The 23,225-nt window shown below is 50.3% G+C and overlaps 1 protein-coding gene across 4 annotated transcripts in view; it reads left to right on the top strand.

Moving 5' to 3' along the window:
• LOXHD1 (lipoxygenase homology PLAT domains 1) overlaps window positions 1-23,225 on the top strand; it is a 167,246-nt gene that overhangs the window by 126,520 nt on the left and 17,501 nt on the right. For all 4 annotated transcript variants that reach the window (XM_077900660.1, XM_077900657.1, XM_077900658.1 and 1 more), the window contains 8 exons: window positions 3,761-3,970; window positions 4,083-4,218; window positions 6,270-6,478; window positions 7,381-7,566; window positions 10,264-10,391; window positions 16,962-17,079; window positions 17,908-18,082; window positions 19,677-19,862. In XM_077900660.1, the coding sequence (XP_077756786.1) occupies window positions 3,761-3,970; window positions 4,083-4,218; window positions 6,270-6,478; window positions 7,381-7,566; window positions 10,264-10,391; window positions 16,962-17,079; window positions 17,908-18,082; window positions 19,677-19,862 (1,348 nt within the window). The remainder of the gene's footprint in view (window positions 1-3,760; window positions 3,971-4,082; window positions 4,219-6,269; window positions 6,479-7,380; window positions 7,567-10,263; window positions 10,392-16,961; window positions 17,080-17,907; window positions 18,083-19,676; window positions 19,863-23,225) is intronic.

Here is a 23,225-nt window from a genome sequence, read left to right as displayed (position 1 = left end):
TTTACCCTGGGCGCCTCCCCCCTTGGAGTGGCTGAGCCCCTTTCTGAGCCTGTGCATGGGCCTTGGGTTCTGATCTGGGGTGGATGGAGAGCAGAGGGCAGGGTTTGAGCAAGTCAGCAGGGGGTTCATCATCAGAACATCCGGCTCACTGTGGGCGGTCCCCAATGTGGGGCTGATCATCATGTGGCGGACCCGAGGCCTGCTTCTACCATTACCCTCCCCAACTGGGGCTCCACATCTGTGAATGGGCTAAGCTGTGCTGTCAGAGCTCTGGGCAGCAAGGAGGCCCGAGGGAGCCGCGGAGGGATTAGAGGAGCAGATGAGGACCCCTCAGCCCCGACTAGAGTCCACCCTGCCCTGGACTATCTTGGGGCAGGGGGTGGGAGGGTGGGGGCAAGAGAGGCCTCTGTTAAGCAAAGAGCACTGACATCCTGTGGTTTCAGGGAAAGGAAGCAATCTGTCCCTCAGCCTGGTTCACCACCACCCCCTACCCCCCCTGCAGCTCGGCTGTCTCCAGGGCCCTCTCTGCCTCACTCACTTCCCTCCATTCTCCGGAATCTTCCTTCCCCCCAGGCCAGGCTGTAGCTGCAGGGCCATCAGAGCGAGGCAGCCCGACTGCCCGTGGCTGTACACATGTGGGGGCTTCCTGCATCGACCAGCAAGGGTTTAACAGGGGTCTCCTTAAGCCCGAAGCCCTCAGCCGGACATGCTCCTCGGCACTGAAACGTTTCCTACTTGTGAGAAGGAAATTGGCTCCACAGCAAGGATAGTAGTGTCATCTGAGCAGATTTGCAGCTGGCTGGTGACCCCCTAGGCCAGGCCTTCTGGAAGGAGTCCCAGCCTGGCCTCGAGGTCCCGGGGGAGTCAGGCCCTGGGGCTCCCGTTCATGTGTTCAGTCATCCAGGTAGGAACTACTGGATACCCTTAGCTTTGGTCTACTGCTTCTGAAGGGGACTCGTGGTGTGATAGCTACATGAACCCCTGGGCTGAAAGATAGGACAAGACATGTAAGAACACTTTGTGTCGGGGGGAAATAGTCTCACCCACACAGGTGAGATATAATTGTTTGCTGCATGTATAAGGTAGCTAATAGGAGGTCTGTCCGATTTGGGAAAAAATGGAAGGCAAAGTGGCCAAGCGACACAGGTGGTGTCCCGGACTCTAGGCTGGGGGCAGGATTGTCAAGGTCACTCACATACGCTGGGGTGGGACATGGCCGTGCTGTTGGGTGGGCAGACCTGTGGCTGGGGCGGACTGCCTGACTTCACATCCTGTGTGATCTTGGGCAACTTACTCAGCATCTCTGTGCCTCAATTTCTTCCACCGTAAAATAAGTTCACTGAATTAAAACACCTAACGTGCCTGGCTCTTTGGAAGCGCTGAATGTGGTTGAGGAAGGGGGGGAGTCCACCTTCCCCTCCCCTCGCTGGCTCCTGGAACCAACGTCTGGACAATACATTGTAAGACAGCAGGGCGCAGCACACAGCTGACCCATCGATGTTTCTTGGTGGCCAGATCCACGGAGCCGGCCACGGAGTAGGCACAGTAAATATTTGCAGGGCACTTTAACGCATGAACTTCTAAGTGAAGGTGATGCAGCCCATTCCCCCCTGGGTTTGGGGTCAGATTTTTCTGTCTTAGCATTTGTTATATCCTAAGAAGAACCTTGACCCTAGTCCCCACCATCCCTCTCCCTCCCTTCCCTCCTATCGAGGGGGGTGAGAGCTACTTCTGGTTTAGTCACGGATGGTTCATGGGATTTAAGTTCACTGTTGAGTATCTAGAAGCTTCCATTTCTCTGATCATTTCCTCCAGAATACAGAAGTTCCCCCTAGACGTCCCCCGCCCAGGAGCACCCACTTCCAGTCCAAAGCCAGGTCGGGAGTTTCTCCCTCCTGCACGGCCCCTAGATCAGCCCTGTCAGCTCCTTAGCCCCCACTTTGCTTACCTGACTCGTGGAATCACCTGGGCTCCCCACTGCTTCCTGCAGCCTCCTCATTTGACCCCTCCAAAGCTGATAGTCATTCAGCCCGGCCAAGGGGCTCTCCACTAACCCCACAGAATGCCCCATGCTCTCTCCTGTTTCCAATCCTTTCTGGGCATCTTCTCCATGTCCACGTGGCTGTGCCCATAGAAAATCCATAATGCTGTTCCATGCTTTTCATTTTTTTACATAAAAGACATAAGCCTCTGTGAATGCTTCTTCAGTTCACCTTTGGCATGCAATGGGGTACATTGGAAATCTTCCTATGTCAGGATATTCTTTTGTGTTTCCAAAGATCTTATTTATTTATTTGAGAGAGAGAGAGAGAGAGAGAGAATAAGCCTAGAGCAGAGACAAGAAGAAGCAGGGTCCCCAATGAGCAGGGGTTCCCATGCAGGGCTTAATCCCAGGACCCCGAAATCATGACCTGAGCCGAAGGCACACAACTGACTGAGCCACCCAGGTGCCCTTTGTCAAGACATCCAAAAATAGATGGCGCTGGCTCATTCTTTGTAACCACCACACTCGTGACATTCTACACACAACATCCCTGTGATTATTTCACCATTCCCCAAGCACTGGATGGCACATGGCTCCCAGTTTTCCGCTGTAAAAGCTTGCGATAAAAATCCTTGTGCACATATGTAAAGATGTCTCCTCAGGACAGAAGAAAGAAGTAGAATTGCTGTGTCGTAGGATGTGCCTGCTTTTTCCCTAATGATCTTAGCCACTGGTCAGAGCCCTGTGGCCACCACGGTCAGCCGTGTAGTGCTCACCTGCAGGTTCCTCTGCCTGCAGACTGACCTGCCTCGGTACCCAGAAAGCCCAGCCTCCCATCCTTAGCTTAATGCCACCTTCTGAAGAGTCTTCCCAGCCCTGCCTCTAGTCCATGGACAGGTGGCTGCTCCTGCACATGGGCTGTAATCACCCACTTCCTCCCCTCCCTGCCCTGGGCCATGAGAACCCCAGGAGGGGCAGAGGCTTCCTAATCATATTTATCTCTGGGTTCCCAGTCCTCAGGAGTCACTCAGCACATCTCCCATCTTCTGGAGGAAAAGCGCTGTCAGGGTCACCAGCCTCCCCTCCCCTGGGCCAGGCTCCTGCCGGCCACATTCAGCCTGTGTTTTGACCACGCCTCACCTAAGGCTTGGAACTCTGCATCTCACTGAGCGATCTTAGGATTCAAGTACCCAAGAGTGTAGCAACACTTCACTGATGGGATGATCAGGGACCCAGAGGGCTTAGCATCACACCCCACTTCACACCCGCCTGCACCTGCATTCCAAATGTTGTCCCTCGGCTCCTCAGCTGGGCCTCCACCAGAGCATCTCCCTGCTCTGTCTCCTCTCCCGGGCCTGGCCCTGTGGCCCTTCTGACTGCCTCGCAGCCTCCCCCTGGGAATTTCAAGCACCCCCCACCCCCCGCCATGACTCCCACCTGAACTCATGCTGATATTCAATGTAACCAAGGACATCCAGGTACCAGGACCAAGCTGAGCTCCCTTCTCTGCCCCATGCCCCCTTGCATTCCATATTCCAGACATCTATAAGGGTAATCCCAGGAGGAACAGGGATAACCTGTTCCTGCAAAACGGGGCCATTGTGGAAGTGAGGCCTCAGAATGCACCATGCTCTGTGCTAGAGACATGTCCAGTCCAGCTGGGAAGGTCTGTTCAGCCCGACGGCTGAGGGGAGTAGAAGATGCTGGATAGTCAGGGTCGCCGTGGGTGGAGGTGGGGCGCACCCCCACCCAAGTGCCCACATCTGGATCCCCCAGGCCGACACGTTCATCATCGAGGCCGCTGACCTGGGGGTCATCTACAAGATCAAGCTCCGCCACGATAACACCAAGTGGTGCGCAGACTGGTACGTGGAGAAGGTGGAGATCTGGAATGACACCAATGAGGACGAGTTCCTGTTCCTGTGCGGGCGCTGGCTGTCCCTGAAGAAGGAAGACGGGCGGCTCGAGAGGCTCTTTTATGAGAAGGTACGGAAGGGAAAGGCAGTGGCGGGCCGGCCGGGTGGGACCTGGCTCAGCTACGGCTTGGCGGGCAGCAGGCGCCAGCGCTGTGGGGGCCGGGCCGTGCTCTTCTGGGCAGGAGTACACGGGGGACCGCAGCAGCAACTGCAGCAGCCCGGCCGACTTTTGGGAGATCGCCCTGAGCTCGAAGATGGCCGACGTCGACGTGGCCACCGTGACGGGGCCCATGGCCGCCTACGTGCAGGAGGGTCCAGGTGAGCGAGGGGGCGCTCAGCGGGGCGTTCGCCCTGCCACCAGCTGACTTCCACCTAAAGCTTAATGACCCCCCCAGCTTGCCTGCTTCCCTGCCAGCCGCCCTGCAAGGGCAGCCCCCAGCCCTTCTGCAGAAGGGCATCAAGGCCAGGAGGAGGTAGGGAGCCGGTGCCCCCAATCCACTGGCCCGCCACCAGGGTGGGGGCACCGCTGTACATCTGCCCTCCCCCAGCCCCGCGGGATATAGATTCAGCCCCCAAGGGCCCGGGACAGTTCTCAGCGGACAGACACCAACGGCCGCCGGGAGGAGCCCTGGCGCGTCAGCCGAGGGCATCACCCAGAGGACCTCGGCCTCGCAGACTGGAGGCACAGTGCGATGCGGTGAGGGAGGGGAACGAGTCCTAAGATGGTTCTAGGAGGACTAAGTTCCATTTCTGGTTCTGACAGTGATGTACGTAGCCTCGGACAAGCCACGCTTTCGGCCTCCGTTTTTCCCTCCTTCAAATGATATTGTAATGTCCGGACAAGCTCATTCTTCCAACCGGATTTTTGAGATAGAGCAGTTCTGAGTTGGTTTATCTGACACTTAAAGTTACCGCCTATCTGGTCAGCTGTCTTAAGTGTGGAGTGTTGACAAGCGCCGTGTTCCCCTCCAGGGGACCGTGTGGAGTGGGGAGGTCTCTGGGGCTGGGCAGAGAGAATCAGTCATTTTATATTCTACCTTTGCACTCGGTGAATAAATGACAGGACCCACAAGAAAGTGTCCCTCCTGAATTAAGCACTATGATCAACTGTGAAAGGCCAGGTCCCTCCCCCGTGCAAAGATGAAATAAGGCTGCGGGCAGGTACAGAAAACGATGCTGGTCATTCCAGCTTAGAAGGGCTAGTTTGGAAACTTTCAAAAATCTTTTTTTTTTTTTAATTTTTATTTATTTATGATAGTCACAGAGAGAGAGAGAGAGAGAGGCAGAGACACAGGCAGAGGGAGAAGCAGGCTCCATGCACCGGGAGCCTGATGTGGGATTCGATCCCGGGTCTCCAGGATCGCGCCCTGGGCCAAAGGCAGGCGCCAAACCGCTGCGCCACCCAGGGATCCCTAGTTTGGAAACTTTCAAAGAGATAACAAACTGCATGACCTATAACCATATAACCTATAACCTATACCGGAGCATTATCACCCAGGACATTGAGGAAGATGATCCAGAGAAGGGTTTACAACTTGTATCAATTAGTAGCTACAAGTGACCGAGAAAAGATAGTGGTTTAAAGAGTGAAGGATTTTTTTCTTTTCTATCACATAAAAGTTCGAAGGTAGGCACCTGGGACAGATACAGCAGGTTCCAGTGAAGTCAGGGACTTCCATCCTAAAGATTGCCTATGGTTCCAAGACGACTGCCGGAACTCCAGCCATCGCATCCACATTCCAAGCAGAATGAGTGGAAGGGGAAGGGGCAAAGGGCGTTCCTCCCAGCTAAGTCAGAGATTTCCCCCCAGAAACCCACCCAACAGGGTCTGCTTACTTCTTCTGAGTACCCCTAGCTGCAAGGAGAAGGATTACTCTCACTGGGCAACTGGAACTCTAGGCTGCACCTACCTGAGCCAGGCTTTATGCTGATTAATCTGGTCTCTTTTGGAAGTAGATGCATCCTAGAATTTTCATTTACCGGATCACACATACAATAAGTACTGTTTTGTTTTTCCTCCCCCAACTTCCTACTTTCTGTGAGACTTCATTTTTGCCAGCCTTATTTATGCTAGAAAGCTTTTCAGGCCTCTGCCCCCTGTACCTGGGGAAAAGTTCTTGTTCTCATGCCTACCTCACACGCGAGAGCTAGGTGCCACTAAGGTCATTGGTCGGCAGGACTCTCAGAAGCGGCAAAGATGCTCTTTTAAGATGATCTCCCCTTGGGAGATATCAGTGTCTCATTCACCAGTCTGGAGGTTTCCATTGCACTCTGTGTCAGAGGCGGGGGGGCTGACCTCTGTGCTCCTCTGTGAGCCCACCTGTGTCCACCTGGCCCATCCCGACGCTGGGCCCCGGGGTCTCTTGCAGTCATTCCCTACTATGTGTCGGTCACCACCGGGAAGCACAAGGACGCGGCCACTGACAGCCGGGCCTTCATCTTACTCATCGGTGAGGACGATGAGCGCAGCAACCGCATCTGGCTGGACTTCCCCCGGGGGAAGAAGGGCTTCGACTGTGGCTCCGTGGAGGAGTTCTATGTTGCAGGCTTGGATGTGGGCATCATCAAGAAAATAGAGGTGCTAGTCCCCGGGGTTCTGGGATGGTGCCCTGCCCCCAGGGGGGAGGAAGGAGCCGAACAGAACACATCAGGAGGCAGGGTGCAGGACAGGCAGGGAAACTGAGCCCCCACCTCAGAGAGGGAGCCCCCACGTCAGAGCAGGTCGTTGGGGGAGGCCACGTGGCTTCCGCCATCAACTCGGGGACCTTGAATGAGCCACTGTCCTGCCAGGTCTCTGTCTCTCACTGGCCCAGCAAAGATGCCTGGTGAATTCTTTTCCTATTGCTGTGTAACAAATGATCACACACTTAGCACAATACTTAGAGGTATGATTTCCCAGTTTTCCAGGCCATGAGTCCAGCTGTGAGTTAGCTGGGTCCTCTTCCCAGCATCTCCCTGGGCTGACGTCAAGCTGCTGCAAGGACTGTGGTCTCATCTGAGGCGGGGGTCCTCTTCCAACCTCACTGGTGGTTGGTGGAATCCATTTCCTTGCAGTTGTGGGAAACAAGGATGCTAGTTCCAGAGGCTGCACGCATCCCCTGTTGCATCACCTTCTTCAAAACATGGCAGTTTGTTTTTTTCAAGGCCCGTAGGATATGAACTCTTCCACTTCAAAATCTCTCTTGACTTTGTCCGTCTCCGATATGTGGACCCTCTTTTAAAGGGCTTGCTTGATTAGATCAGGCCTACTCAAAATAATCTCATGATTAAGTCAAAACCCTCTGATTAGAGACCTCTGTTTTATCAGCAAAACCTCCTCACCTGCAAGAGAGGGACCTGGGTCAGCGTGCGCAGAGCACATTGGGAGGAAGCGCTGAGGAAGGGGAGGGTGTAGGACGACGGGAAAGGGGATGCTGAGTGGCGAGGGCTTCCTTCCTGGTTTCACCCAGACCCTCACAGCCCTGGTGTGTCCCCTCCCAGCTGGGCCATGATGGGGCCTCGCCCGAGAGCTGCTGGCTGGTGGAGGAGCTGTGTCTGGCTGTGCCCACCCAGGGCACCAAGTACACATTGCGCTGCAACTGCTGGCTTGCCAAGGACCGAGGCGACGGTGTCACCTCCCGTGTCTTCGACCTCCTGGATGCCATGGTGGTGAACATTGGGGTGAAGGTATAGAGAGGGGTCTGGGAGCACATACTGCATGGCGAGGGCAGTATAGGTTGGGCTCCTAGAGCGGAAGGGGAGACCAAAGTGAGGGGAGCAGGAGACTCATCGCTAGGGCACTGGCTGGGGCTGCGGCCGAGTACACCAGCCACACTCACTTTGCTAGGAGCCAAGAGACTCCAGGCTCTTTGGGCTTGCTGCTATGTGACCTTGAGCAAATCACCTGGCTTCTCTGGGCCTTGGTTTTCTCATACAATATAGGGAAATAATGCTTTCCATCCTGTTCTGTGTGAGAGCTTGATGAGAACAAATCTTGCATCATCGAGGAAGAGCTTTAAGCTCTTCATAGATGCACAGAGTCATTTTTTCCCCAAAGGCACCCTCAACACCCAAGGACAGTGATGGGGCAAGATAGCATTTGGGGGATACCATGTGCCTCAGGATCTTGCAGTGCAGTGAGAGCTGCCTGCATTAAGACCTTCTTCAAGGCAGGAGCTCTGAGCTCCTGTCCTGACTCCACCTCTCACTGGCCAAATGACCTGGAATAAAGTTGTGTAAACTCACAGGTCAGTGTTGGAGGCCTGAGTGCGGGGGCCCAAAGATACATGGCCAGTTGGTGGCTCTTATGACCCTACAGAAAAGCTATGGGGTCAACATAATGCTCCAGCCCTTGTCTCTGTTCCTGAATCCAAACCAGTGGGCTATAGATTTAGGTCAGAAGGTGTCCCACAAAAGATAAGAAGAAATCACTCTGGATCTGAGTGTGCCCTGCTTATATTATATATGGAAACAGAAGGAAGAGCTGAATTTGGGGCTCTGAAAACCTTGACAGACAGCAGTGTGGATGCCTGCCCCTCCCCTGCTTGAGAGCCAGAACACAGAACTTTCCACAGCATAGATCCACTCCCCTCCCTTACTCAGACATCTCCATCTGTGGCCAGACGGATGGTGTGGGTGAGCATACAGTTCATCTAGGGACCTCTGTCCTGACCCAGTTCCCAGCATGCGTGTGGGCGTGAGTGTGTCTGCGTGCGTACCACCACCCTCCCCGCTCCCCAGCACACAAGCACACCCCACTCGGTACAGCTGGTACAGCTGTATCTCCTTCTGAGCCCTTTAGTCTGTGGAAATGCAGACCCACGCCCCTATTATTCATGTTACAAAAGAACACAGGTTTATCCCTTTGCAAAGAACCACAGGGTTCTTTGGACTGGCCGTCTCCCCAGGAGATATCAGACCAGAATTACAAAAGCCCCATTTCTGGTCTCTTTCTGGAAACAACCTATTACCTAAAAAGAGATGGGTCTGTGTAAAAGAGAGAAAGATGGGCCCAGAGAACATGACAGTCTGGAGGGACTGGCCTTAAGGGGCCAGTCTCCATGGGGTCCCCAAAGCACTCATCTTGATTCTTTCTATTTTTCGTGCCTGTCTGAATAAGAGCAAAAAAGTGTCAGGCTCCTGCCTTCATGCCCAATAGCTCCTCCTGCCACCACGATGCCGTGTTAAAGTCTGAGAGGGTTTTCTGGATAAAGCAAGAGGCTCTTCAGTCATTACCTGGGCAAACAAGTACTGAACTTGTCCTCTGGGCCATGCCTATAAATACTACTTCTAACCTTCTGGTATCATGGCAAAGATTCTAGATGCAGCTTGGAAAGCACCCTGCATCCAGCATCCAATAGGCACGACGTCAGGGGCATGATCGCTGTGACAAATAACTTGGGTTCTGAGTTCAAGGGCAGTAGAGACATAGGGGGTAATGCAGTGTAGCAGCCACAAGGGGAAGGGAAGGGCCAGGTTTATTCAGAGGAGATGACCAGCCTGGCATTTCCTTGGCCATGTGCGCAAACCTCTCCTGAGCCCTTGGGACCCATGCTAGTCCTTGGGCACCTGGCAGGAGGGAATAGAGTGGGAAGCCAGGACCAAAAGACCCTCCAGAACACAGGTAGAGGTGGCCTCTCTTGCTACAAGGCTGCCTCGGAAGAACCCGTGCGGGCACCGTCGCGGGAAAAGCAGGCAAGTGGAGACAGACAAAAGGAACGCATCCTCTTTGGAACAAACCTCAGGACAAAAGGCAAAACCCCAACCTGGAGAGCAGATCACGGACGCGGTGGTTGTCCTAATTCACAAGTGATTAGAGCCAGAGCTCCTTCCAGTGTCACTGCTCATGGATGCTCAGGGTGGGGATGCTGGCAGTGCACTAAGCAGGCATGGGTCTGGAATCGCTGCTTCCTGACCCACAGTGCATGGCAGGCCCGGCGTGGGCCCCGGGGTGAACTGTCTATGACTCTCACAGCTCTGCAAAACCTTTATCCCTGTTCCTCAGTGGAGAAAGCAGAGGCTGAGCCGGGTAGGGGAGCTCAACAAGGTGGCGGACCCTGAGCACAAATGGCATGCTGGGTGGCTCCAGAAGCCACTCTCCTGACACCACGTGCTGCTCAGTTGCAGGAGCTCAGGCTGGGGCTTGATTGGCAAAGACGTTGGTGAGTGCTGGGACTCAAAGTCACGCTTCTAACACACACACGTTCTCTGTCAGGAGCTGAACCCCTCTCTAGCACCCAGCCGGACACAGCCAGAGACACAGAGCTACAAGGCATTAGCCGTTGATCAGAGGAAGGGCCTTGTCCAGATCGCCGAGCTGGAAGGTGCCCCGGGGGAGAGCGAGGCAGGCCTCAGCTCAGGACCTGCATCCCTCTTTCCCGGCAGGTGCTCTATGAGATGACGGTGTGGACGGGTGATGTGGTCGGTGGTGGTACCGACTCCAACATCTTCATGACCCTCTATGGCATCAACGGCAGCACAGAGGAAGTGCAGCTGGACAAAAAGAAGGCCAGGTATCCAGAGGTGGCCTCTGCCCCTTGCCCCTCTGCACATCCAATCCACCAGCCTCCAGTCCTGCCCCGCCTCAATCACACTGCTTTCCTCTGTTTCCCCTCCTACCCTGGCGCCCTCTAGCCTCATGCCCTTGTTGTGTGATTCCTCCCTCCTAAAATGCTCTCCATCCATTCTCTTCTGTCTCAGGAACTTTCTCTTCCAGGGGCCAGCTCAAATCTACCTCGTCCAGGAAGCCTTCTTTGATCAGCTCAGTCCACAACACCCCCCTTCCTTTATTTCTTTCTTCCTTCCCTCCCTTCCTTTCCCTTCCCCCTCTCCATTTCTTTCTCCCTCTGTCACTTAAGCATATTTGCTGTACGGTCTGTGTATTAGTTGATGGCACGGTATCATCATGAATCCCCTGCTTTCACTCCCTGTGCCGTGGTGATTGAAGATGCTTGCATTAGGGGAAGCTGAGTGAAGTGGATACAGAAACTGTCCGATTTTTGCAGCTCTCCTATAAGTCGAAAATGATTGCCAAATGGAAAGCTAAAAGAAGTTTTTGAATATTAAAAAAAAGTGATTGGACACTTAGTCTAGGGTAGGCACTGTCTCAGACCCAGGAGACAGGACAACCAGGAGGAGAAAGAAGATCCCCGAACTCACACAGAGTGACACCAGAGGGAACTGCAGCAACAGCAGGAACACCCGAATGACCTTCTTGCGCACCAGGCATCGCTCCGAACCCACTGAGTGTACTGATAGAGTTCCTCCTCCCTGCAGCTCTAGGAGGACCATTATTATCGTCCCCTTTTTGATAAGAGAGAACTGAGACACAGCGAGGTGAAGTCGTGCTGTTGAAGATCTCATGAGGAGCAGGCTGTGGCACTGGGAGCTGCACCTGCGGGGCCCCCCAGTCCTAAGCATTAGGTTCCTCTGCCCCTTAAGGGGTCAGATGACAAAGGTGGCCCTCCTATAGTGCTCACTGTTGGCACCTTTCACTGAATTTCTGATACAGACAGTTCAGGGTTTGGGTTGGTTTTTGGTGTTCAGCCGTTGTCCCCCACGCCATCCCTGGCCCTGATATGTGGTTGGGCATCAGAGTGAAGGTGACCCGGAGTCCAAGCTGGCGGTATGGACCAAGTCCCGACCATTGTCTGCCTTCTGGTGCTCAGGCCATAGTCTGGCCTCCCGGGATGCTTGCTGCAGAAGTGGCGAGGCACGCTTCTGTCATCCTATGTGGCCTAGCTGCTCTCTCCTTGGACTCTCATGCTCTTTCATGCTCTTTTAGTCTTCGCCTCTATGCTCTGGCCCTAAGCTCCATCCAACCCCAAAGTCCTATGGGGTTGATTTTTTAAAACTTAATTATCCCACATCAATATCCCACCTTATTTCCCAGATGTATGCAGACCTAATTGCTGGTGGGAGACATAGACACCATTTTCTGGCAGTACTTGAATTCCAGAAGTGTTGCTTGAGAGTCACATTATCATACGACCATATTGTAAATGATTTGAGGCACCTGTTATTTATTTATCTTTTTTAGGCACCTGTTGAAGGATTTGGTTTTTCTCCATAAATACTTGTTTTGTGCTGAGAGCCATCCTTCCTTAACCACTCTGGTTTGCAAGCTCAAGGCTCTTACCCAAGGCAAATATTGCCTTATTTCATTTACAAGTGGCTCCGTTTGACCTGTGCTGTGTTTTGAGTGTCAACTTCTTGGCTCAGGGACCTGGCAGTAAGACTCACTGGGCTCGTGACATGCGCACAGCCTGTCATTGTGCAAGAAGACGCTTCCCCTAGGAAATGGTGTGTGACCAGATAGGAACCAGAAACGTGCATGCATACACACAGGAGGTATTATGTGGGTTTACTGGGTGCAAAACCGCCCTCTTGCCAAATGCTATACCCAGAAGCCAAAGTCCATAGCAATCCACTCACCCCACTCAGCTGAAGTCCCCAACTTCTTGTCTTGCCACTTTGGGGAAAATGGTTCTGGTAAACTAATTCATACTTAGATCCTGGTGAATTAATGTGGCATCCAAAAAGATAGCATCCTCAAAAGGTAATGTGTAAACCAAGGAATGAGTCTTTAGTGGCGGAATTTGAGTCAAGTGGTGTCCCATAGGAATAGGTGCCACTTTTAGATGTCTCTGCTATTTTTGTGTGTGGCTTTTTTTTAGGGAAGTCAGTGCCCATAAGGAATCATTCCTAGGCCCAGTAGAGACCTCATGCCCTTGTAGATTCCTTGTTCTGGAAGCAAAGAGAATTCAGAGTTCTGTTGGGTCTGCCCAAAAGAGTGGCCCCATGGATTTTACTAGCCCTCAGTGCAAGGAAGATGAGGAGCTGATCCCAAGGGACTGCCAGCAGAGAGAAGAGCCCAGTGGGGCTCCAGTTACCGTATCATGAGGCAATTAGGAACTATTGGACCAGTGACCATGGCCAGGGCTTTGATAAGCTGGTAAGTTTTGTATCTTTCTCACTTGGGAACTCACACGACCCGGTTGGCATTCATGCTCTGAGAATGGAGAGGGCCCATCTCTGGGGACTTCACAGGAAGGAGAGTTGTTAGGGAGGCTGAGTCCTTCTCTCAGTCGGGCTCAGAGACAAGCCTCAGGGGACAGAAGAGGAAGGCAGGCTGCCTTTGAGGGCACCCAGGTCACGCAGTTGGTGAGTCCCAGCCCCCACTGCTGGGTCAGCCCTCCTGACACATCATCTTCAACCTGGAGGCCATGCTTTATAAGGGCATTGGAGGATTTGAACACGCACCAGGCCTGACTATGGCACTTGAGGATGACAGATACTTAGAATCTGTTTGAAATTCCTTTGACTTTGGTCTGCGCTCAAACCACTGCAAAGATGCTCGTGCAGTATGGATGCAGGCAGGTGGATTCAGCTCCCTGTTGCCTCCTTACGTCTCATGGGGGCATGAGCCCTGTTCACTTATCTTAATGGTCCCAGAGGAGGGATCTGAGGAGCCAGGAGCTGTTGGTTCTGCCTTTGACCCCCCACCCACCCCCCCGGGCACGTCAGCACCCGTGGACACTTACACCACCACTGAGGCAGTGGTCCGGCCACTCACCAATCCCTAGAGCTCCCCCTGTGCCAGAGTTCCAGGGAAGTCTGCCCCCATCTGCCCCCTATGGTCCCACAGTGCTCCATCCATGCCCCTTGGGGATGTGAGAAAAATGTACTACTAATCTAGTGGCTTCAACCAACAGGAATGTATTCTCTCACATTCCCTGAGGCCAGAAATCTGAAGTCAGTATCACTCAGTGGAAATCAAGCCCAGCCACACCTCCCTTCAAAGGCTCTGGGGGAGAATCCATTCCTTGCCTCTTCTGGCTTCTGGAGGCTGACCTACATCCTTGGTTTGTGGCCACATCTCTCCAGTCTTCAAGGCCCGTGTCTTCTGATCTCTCCCTACTCCATCTTCACATCACCTCCTCCTTTGTGTATGTGTCAGATCTCTCTTTGCCTCCCTCTTATAAAGACACTTGTGACTGTATTAAGGGCCACCTTCGGGGCACTTGGGTGGCTCAGTGGCTGCGTGTCTGCCTTTGGTTCAGGGCGTGATTCTGGGGCCCTGGGATTGGGTCCTGCATCCGGCTTCCTGCATGGAGCCTGCTTCTCCCTCTGCCTGTGTCTCTGCTTCTCTGTGTGTGTGTCTCTCATGAATAAATAAACAAAATCTTTAAAAAGGGGGGGGGCACCCTCTTGGGGAGGGTAATTTGTCTGCTTACCACAGGGACTATGACATGGATCTGAAAACCTTGTTATATAAGGAACAGTTGCAAGTTCCAGGGACATTTAAATTTTTTTTTAATGTTTATTGTGAAATATGAGTGGGGATAGATGTCCTCTTATGATCTATATAGTTCAGCAACCTCATGTCTCTTTGACAGAAACTAATTAATTGTATCCAGCCCATCCATTCATATACATGCAACAAACATAACACCATAACCTATATATGTACATAAATCGTAAATACAGAGCAAAACCTATTCAGTCACCCCCAGGCCGGGAATTGAACATTGCAGTTCACTGTACCTCCCCACCCCTAGAAGTAAACATTATCTTTGCTTTTAAGGTAGACACCTTTTTGCTTTCCTTTATGGTTTTATCCCTACCCTGTGTGGGCCTCCCTAAACAATTAGCTTCCATTTAGTCTGGATTTTAGTGTTATGGAAGGGAGTCAGCTTTCAGGTATTTTATGTCCTGTTTCTTTCCACGACATTAGGATTTTCAGATTTCTCTGAGCGACTAAGTGTGGCTGTAATTTGCTCATTTTCACAGCTGCCTAGTATTCCACTGGTGAGACCTAGAGAAGAGAGGGCAGTGGCCTGTGGCACAGGACTGGAGAGGGAGAAGAGACACCAAATGTGTCCACACTGTTGACAATGACAAAATTAACGCTGGTGGGCAGAGCTGGGGCCAGTGAGGGGAGGCCCAGCTCAATGCAAACAAAACATATTAGGAGTTGGCCACAGCTGTCCAGAGAGGGAAAGAGCTTCCCCAGGATGACATGGGGCCCATCACTGGAGGTTACTAGATGGCCATTGGTAGAAAGAGTCTAGCCTGGGAGCAGTTTGGACTAGCCTGAAGCTGCAGCCAAGGTTCTGATCCCAGCCCTTCCTGAGAGTCCCAGCCATGCCTCTAAGAGCACAAAGGTAGACTGCCTAAGCAGCTGCCCCAGCAAGGAGGGCTCTGGACCCCACTTCCTTCTTCCCGGTCTTCCAGACAGCCCCTTCACAGGCTCCCTACCCACAAACCTTCTGCAGCTTCTTAGCAATGTCTAAAATTCTTCCAGTAAATAGTTACTTTTTCACACTACATCTCTGGCCCTGGTTAGCTCTCCAGTTCTTCTATGTCCCAGAGACCAGTGAATGAGTGGGTGCTAGGCCCTTTCCCAAGGACGGCCTTTGTTGGGGATGGTGGGGAACAGAACGGAAGCAGAATAGGAAGGGATTGAGACACAGCCAAAGGTTGCACTCCCCAAATGCCATCTCTTCAGCTGCTGAGTAGAGGCTCCTCTGAGCAGATGAGCAGGGCAAACCCTGGATCACTTTGAAAGCTCTATTTTTCTGAGCCAGAGACAAGAAGGTCTGGATCAGAGGCTGACCACCTCTCCCAAGGTGGTCCTTCGATGTGGGAGCTCTACTTCGTGTTGGCTGAGGTGTCTCAGGGGATCTGGGGCAGCAGGAAAGAGGGGGCTAGAGAATCATGGAGGGATGAGGGGCCATGGAAGGGCCTTTGCTTCAGATACAGGCCTTTTACCCCAAGGAAAGGGGGTCCATCCATGTGTAATTGTGGTCTAGCCTATAATAAAGGGTGAAGGGGGCAGAATCACCCACTCTTTAGTCTTCTAGAAGAAAAGCTTATTTCTTTCTCCCTTTGATACCTGCCCCACCCTAAAATCTCCATAAAACACAAAGCAAATCATTCTAAAGTTCCTTTGATCTGAAAAATTATGCACACCTGGTGAGGAATCGACTAGTTGGAAGACTATTTGAGAGAATCTCCAGTATGTGATATGAACTTGACAAGGGGACTTGTGAGCACCTCCTCCTAGTTTCCACAGGACCAGAAGGACAGGCAGGGCTTACGTTCGAGCAGAAGGGATTTAGGGCAGACTGCTGGGAGAATGTTTTCACTTCTAATAATCATAAAATACACATGAGGAAGTCATCAAAAAGGATTAGGCCTGTGTTCCACCACTGCCTCTAAGACAAGGAGTAGTTCTTGGTTTGCAGCATTTTCAGTCCCAGCCCCGCTGGCTATGGCCTCTGTTTTTAAAAATATGTCTTTATACAAGGAAGCACAAATGCCATGCCACATCCTATCTTCAGTACCAATTGCATTATCCCCAGGGGCTTATCAGCATCATCATCTGGAATCAGTCAGCAGTCAGGCAATCAGCACTGAAGGTTGCATTATACATGTAGCAAGGTAGGAAGAGCAGTAAGAAATCGAGATAGAGCATCTCTGAGATGATGAGGTCACTCAGCAGAAAAACAGTGATAGTAGCGAAAGCACTGTGACCTTCTATTTGTCTGCCACTTAATAGTTGTCGGTAGCATTACCCGATCTAAGGCCCCACTGCATTTAGTTTTGCAGGTTATGTATAGAAAAATGTGAAGGGTACCATCTAGAGTTGAGCAATGGACAGCCTGCCCCACCGTTCGTGGCAGCCCTGTCATTCCTAGAATCTCACTTAAAGCTTTGCAGGTATGGAGTTCCTTTCACTTTTGTAGTTGATTTCACATTCATTTGGTCCTCCTGACAGCTTTGGGAGGTGCAGGACCAGTGTCATTTCCCCCCAGACTAAGGATGAGGAAATCAAGTCCTAGAGAGAAGCGTAGACAGCTCTAAGTGGCTAGCAGAGTGAGATTAGGACCCAACTGGGTTGGTGCAGAGACATTGCTATCAGCTAAATTCACTCAAGTCAGTCTTTCAGGAACACATCTGAGGTGCAAGAGACAGACTACTGGGGAGTCACTGGGCGCCTTCCCTCTGCCCCTTCACCTTGGCCTGACCCCTTGCCATAGCCAGCGTCCTCACTTCGTGCACCACCTCTTTTCCCCCAGATTTGAGCGGGAGCAGAATGACACCTTCATCATGGAGATCCTAGATATTGCTCCATTCACCAAGATGCGGATCCGAATTGATGGCCTGGGCAGCCGGCCTGAGTGGTTCCTGGAGAGGGTAAAATGTCTTCCTTCCACCTGCTGCCCAGCCCTTCTCCCTGCTTTTCTGGGTTATCAGTGGACCTGGCTGAAGAGCAGATGTCATCTGGTGTGCCTTTGGGCGTGAATTATCCAGAGAACAGGGTTTTACTTATTTGTGCCAGCATGAGCTGTCAGTATAATGTGGACAGAGATTGAGTGTGCACTTCTTGGAGGAGGTGAATTGGGAGAATTGAGAGAGGAGCAGCAGAACTTGGGCAGCCGAGTGCTACTGGTGGGCACGTCGGGCTGGACAGCAGAGAGCATTAGGTGCCCCTGTGAGCACATGTGAGGTAGCTGCCTCTTTTTCCATCTTGGGCTCTGCTCTCCTGGATTCAGTCCTTGAATGTCCCAGCCACCAAAGGCTATTTGTCCCGAGTCCCTGCAGGCTCCTACTCCCCTGTTCAGACATTAGTGGATTTTTCTTGAGCCAACAATATGGTTCCCACACCAAGGACAACCTGGCCAGCTTCAGGTATCTGTGGCTGTTAGTGTTTGGGTTGATCCGTCTTTCTGTCATTCATTCAACAGATGTTTCTTACATATGATGACAGGTGCCTCTCAGAAACATGTTTGGATGAATTACCCATTCCCAAATCCTCAAACTAAGGTTATCACAGCAGGGGCTTCAGAACTTGTGCAAGGCTTACAGCACAGGGTCTTTGTCCCAGAGAGTCTAAGTCAGAAGAATCTCCTTGGGTCTGGAATCATAAGTCCCTGGGGTTAAGCCGAGGGGGCTGCATTATTAGCAGGTGGACAACTGGTGGAGGTGAGGGAGGGTGTTCCCACACTGACTCTTCTCACCCAGATCCTCCTGAAGAACATGAACACTGGAGACCTGACCATGTTCTACTATGGAGACTGGCTGTCCCAGCGGAAGGGCAAGAAGACCCTCGTGTGTGAAATGTGTGCTGTCATCGATGGGGAGGAGATGATGGAGTGGACCTCCTACACTGTCTCAGTCAAGACCAGTGACATCCTGGGTAAGTCAGGGCATCCCCTTCCACCTATCAGGCTCATATCCCACTACCCTTGGCACTTCCTCAAATTCTGGCTCAGGCCTGGGGCTCCGGTCAGGCTCTCATTTTCCTTTGGCTGACCTTCCAAATGTTAGTCAATGCAAGTCCTTTCCACCATGGGTCACTTTCTGTCCAGACAAAGCATTTCTTCTCAGTGACTGAACTGGCTCTGTCCCTCCTCCCTCAAGGAGGTCTAGGAGAACCTGATGAGACACTATGGTCAGCACTTTTGAAAACTATGTGGGAACATGACTCAGAAGCCCCCTATCTTCCTGCTGTTGCCTCATGCCCTCACCCAGATGCTGCGCATTTCATATGCCCTTGGGCTCCTTTTCACATCTGTTGCTTGGCAATCATCTTCTGTGTGCCAGCTTTGGCCTGGGGTCCTAGGATGGAGAGAGGACCCTGGGCTCCTGTGAGTCTGACATACTAGTGGAGCAATGACAGTGCAGCTCTGACAGTGGTCTGCACAGGAGCTGGAGAACCCAGAAGAGTGCCTTACCTACCTGAGGGTCGGGGATAAAGGTCATGGAGGGCTTCCCAGAAGTGATACCAAAGTCTAGAGCAGAAGGACAAACAGAAGCCACTGAGGCAGATGGAACACCTGCTGAAGGGCCTTCCAAGCAAAAATGCCAGTGTGTGCAAAGGCCTGAGGTTGAGAGGGAACACACTCTCATGGAGGCAGTGTCTCCTGCCTACCTTTTTCTATATCTCTATAACATGTTCTCCAGGAGCTGTTGCAAGGAATGTGACAAATTCATTCACACTGATTATAAATTACTAGTGAGAGATTAACTCATTGGCCCTAATAGCCTACATTTTCAACAGGGGAGCATTTAGCCAAAGAAATTAAGCTCTCATGCTAGAATCTCAGGCATAAGTGATGGGTCAGTATAGTGGATACATTTGTTGGCACCTCTCTTCTTCCTTTCTCCTAACAGTGGAGCCTTTACTCTTTTTGCTAAAAGTTCCAAGTTTCCACATGTTTTCCACCCCTTTATCCTTCATGATATGTTCCCAGAAAGTAGTTGGTAAGTCCCTTGATAACTGTAGGGTGTGTGTGTGTGTCATGAAAGCTTCATGGAACCGCCTCTCCCAGAAGCACTTTCTTTTTAACTAAGGTCAATACATCTATTTGGCTTAAGCAAATGATGTGAAGCTCTAGTATAGACTGTCAACCAGGGGTAGATCTGGGGAACTTTCCTATTTCCTTCTGAACCCAGATTGTGCAAGAAGGAGCCTGGATTTCTTCATGGCATACCTTGTAACTATGGGTCTATTTCCCCAGAAATACATGAGTTCTTGAACTAAACCACTCACATTTGCTAACCAAGACTCCAGTTAACCCAATAGCATTGACAAGGCACAGATACCAGATGAAGGATTTAATTGGAGACCCAGGAGCCTAAGGAAAGTAACCAGACCTTTCCAACCTCCACCCTGGCCTCATCAATACTAAACTTCCCATGCTCCAAGGAAGGCAGCATGGAAACCAGAGCAAGTGGGCTGTGTGTTGGAGAAGCAAGGACCTGGAACTCTTATCTTGTGCATCCCCTAGGAGCAGGCACCGATGCCAATGTGTTCATCATCATCTTTGGGGAGAACGGGGACAGCGGAACCCTGGCCCTGAAGCAGTCAGCCAACTGGAACAAGTTTGAACGGAACAACACAGACACATTCAACTTCCCCGACATGCTGAGCCTAGGCCACCTCTGCAAGCTGAGGGTCTGGCATGACAACAAAGGTAGATCCTCTCCTGAGCAGATCTCAGCTCTCCACCATCCCCCTGGCAGCATATTGACCTTTCTACCTCAGGGTGGCAGGCAACTAAAAACTGTTGATTGCCACCATTTTGATACTTCCAGCAGTTAGAAAATGTCCTGTGTTTCTAGACAGATATTAGAAATCAAACTTAATTTCTAACTACACCATAGTCTTGTTCATTACTCTTTCCCTAATGCCTATCACATTGACTGTACTATAGTGGGACTTAATATGATTTTAATGGAATTTATTTATAGCCACATTTCACTCTCTTAGATCCATTCTTGATTTTTTTTTCATGCCTTAGTCACAGTAAACCCACATTTCTCTGGAATCATTTCCCCCCATGCCTTAATACTTTCAAGAATTAAGTCCTGGCCATGAATCTCGGGGTCATGACGAGGTCCACTAATACCAGCTTCCCCCCTACCCTTGCCCGTAATGCTAACTATGCATATATCTAGACTTTCTTGTTTTTCTTGATGCATTTTTCTTCTATGCAAAAACTTGACAGCTAATCCTTCTGTATCCCCTCGCTGTCAAAAGAAATGGGAGGCAGCTCAGCACCGCGGACAGCTCCCGACAGGTCCGGCTACATTTGTTACCGCTACCTTGGTTTAGGTGGCATGCTCTTCAAAAAGCCTGATTCCTCCCTTGGATAACTCAAGACTATATATGATGACCTTGGTCCCATAATGGCTCCTGGACTTAAAGAAGCCCTGGGGCACCAATGTTATCCCCTTGTAGGCGGAGAAGTGGGCCTCCTCCCCTCCAGCTAGATGTTGGATCTGAAAGCAGGGAAAAGAAGAGGTCTCTATCCTCACTCAACCCAGGTGGTTGGGATACTAGGGTCAGGAGAGGTACAGGGAAGTCCAGGTTCTGTGCCTAGCTTCCTCTTTATAGTAACTTTCTCCTCCATAGATGGAAGCTTAAATGTTAATATAAGCCAAGACAGCTAAATATGTCCTTAAGCTCTCTCTCTCTCTATGCCACATTTTTTTCATAGTTAGTTTAAAAATATTCAAGCTACATTATGCTTCCCTTGCATAGCAATTTATGAGGACAAAAATATTTCATTTGAGAGCCTTCCACACAAAAAAGTTGTGATGCCACAGAAGTTACAAACGTTTAGTTAACTTAATAGCATGGCAATCGTCTCTTTCCTTGAATCTACCTTTCCATCTTTTTTTTGTTTATCCAATAATATTTTATGAAAAATGTTAAGGATGCACAAAAGTGAAGGAAATTATATAATGAACTTCCACATACCCATCACATAGATTCAACAATTATTATTTGTCATACCTGCTTTCCCCTTTTCACTTTTCCTTTTTCTTTCTTAATTCCTTCTTGATTGCTGGATGATATAAAACCAAACCCTAACTTCACATTACCTCATCCCAAACATATTCAGGATATTTCCCTTTGAAAATGGGCATTTTAAAGTAAAACCCAATGACACTATCACAGTTAACAATGATTTCCTTGTGTCATCCAATTCCCACTCCATATGCGAATTTCCTTAACATAAAAAATGCCTTTGTACTTTTGGGTTTGCTTGAATCTGGATGCAAACAAGGTTCACATACTGCATTTAGCTGCCATCTCCCTTCAATCTCTTCAAATGCAGAGCATGCCTACTCCCTTTATTTTGTCAGGCCATTGGCTTGTGGAAGGGACTGGGCCCAATGATCCTATAGAACGTCTGCATCTGGACCTGTCTGTCTGCTTATTATAATGTCTTTGCCTCTCAATTCCCCATATTTCCTACAATCTGGAAGTCAGCTCTAAAGGCATGCTTGGATTCAGGTTCTACTTTCTTTGGCAACAATACTCTATAGGTGACATCAGGACTTCTTTAAAATGGGAACCGTGTGCTTCACATTACCTCACAGCAATCCTACTCCTTTTGATGCTCACATTGCATACCAGATTTCGGGATTGTCAGCCTGGTTACCCTGACCCCCCCATAACTGTTCATCTAATGGTTCCATCCAGTGATGATCAATTACAATGAATTACAAATGGAGATTTTCTAATTGTCCTTTCATATCCACTTATTAGCTACTATTCTTTTGTTTAAAAAAATGCGTCTATGATTACTGTGAAATACAGTTCATAGAAGAAAATCAAGGTAAATGATTTATTCTTCCCCTTAATTCAAATGACCTGCATAGCTTTTATAATACTGAACAAATTATAACATTCTGTGGTTTTTCTGTAGTTCATCTTGGTCTTCTTGCTTTCTCTGATGAAAACTCTGGGGAAATGAAGACTCTTTTTACCACAAAATTTGATCTATGACTTAAAAAGACCACTATGGTGGCTCCTGGGTGGCTCAGATAGTTAAGTGTCTACCCTCAGCTCTGGTCATGATCTCTGGGTACTGGGATCGAGCTCCACATTGGGCTTCCACCTCAACAGGGAGACTGTTTCTCCCTCTGCCTCTCTCTGCTGAGCCAGGCTCATGCTCTCTCATGCTCTCTCTGTCTCTGTATCTACTCTGTCTCAAATAAATAAACTCTTTAATAAATAAATGAACAATAAATAAATAAACAAATAGGTCACTATGATGTATGTGGAAAGATAATAATTATAGTCAAGTACAGGACTAAAATTTTGGAGAACAACTAATTATCCATCCATAAGGTAGTGCATGCATAGATAATTTCCATGTGCATGGAGTGGAAAGCCATACAACTATGAAAGAGGATGAGGCAGCTGTGTTCTGATATGGATTGGCTGTGAGTGAAAGCGTTAAACAGTGTGGAGTTACTATCTTTGTGTAAAAAAAGAAATAAAGTATAACTTTATAAGAGGAGACTTTGGGGGCACCTGCATGGCTCAGTCAGTTAAGCAGCTGCCTTCAGCTCAGGTCATAATCCCAGGATGTTGGGCTCCCTGTTCAGCAGGGAGTCTGCTTCTTTTCCTTCTGCCCCTCCCATGCTCATGCTCCTGATCTTGTGCTCCTCTCTCTTTCTCTCAAATAAATTAACTTTAAAAAAAAAAAGAGAGACTTTATAAAGAAACAGACTCTCTAATGGTAGGTTTCAGATGATTCCCTCTTGGTTCATAGGGTCAGGCAGGGTCTCTACCATCAGGCTAGTGCTGGCTACACCACTAGCCAAGCTGTAACTGTGGGTTTGTCTTCACTAGTAAAAGCCAACCATGTGACATCAGCCTGCCCAGAGCTGCCTATTTCCAGCTACATGTCTGATAGGTTCTTAGTAGAGTTAGTTGTGTCAATCACATCCAGCAGTTCCAGAACAAGGCAACTAAATCAGCAATGAGAAAAGAGCTGAAGACAAGTGTCTTTCATTTTAAAGGAGTTGGGATTAGCCTA

The sequence above is a fragment of the Canis aureus genome, chromosome 6, assembly GCF_053574225.1.
Source record: "Canis aureus isolate CA01 chromosome 6, VMU_Caureus_v.1.0, whole genome shotgun sequence".
Lineage (NCBI taxonomy): Eukaryota > Metazoa > Chordata > Mammalia > Carnivora > Canidae > Canis > Canis aureus.
The sequence above is the reverse complement of the archived record's forward strand: the minus strand, read 5'-3'. Positions and strand labels throughout refer to the sequence as shown.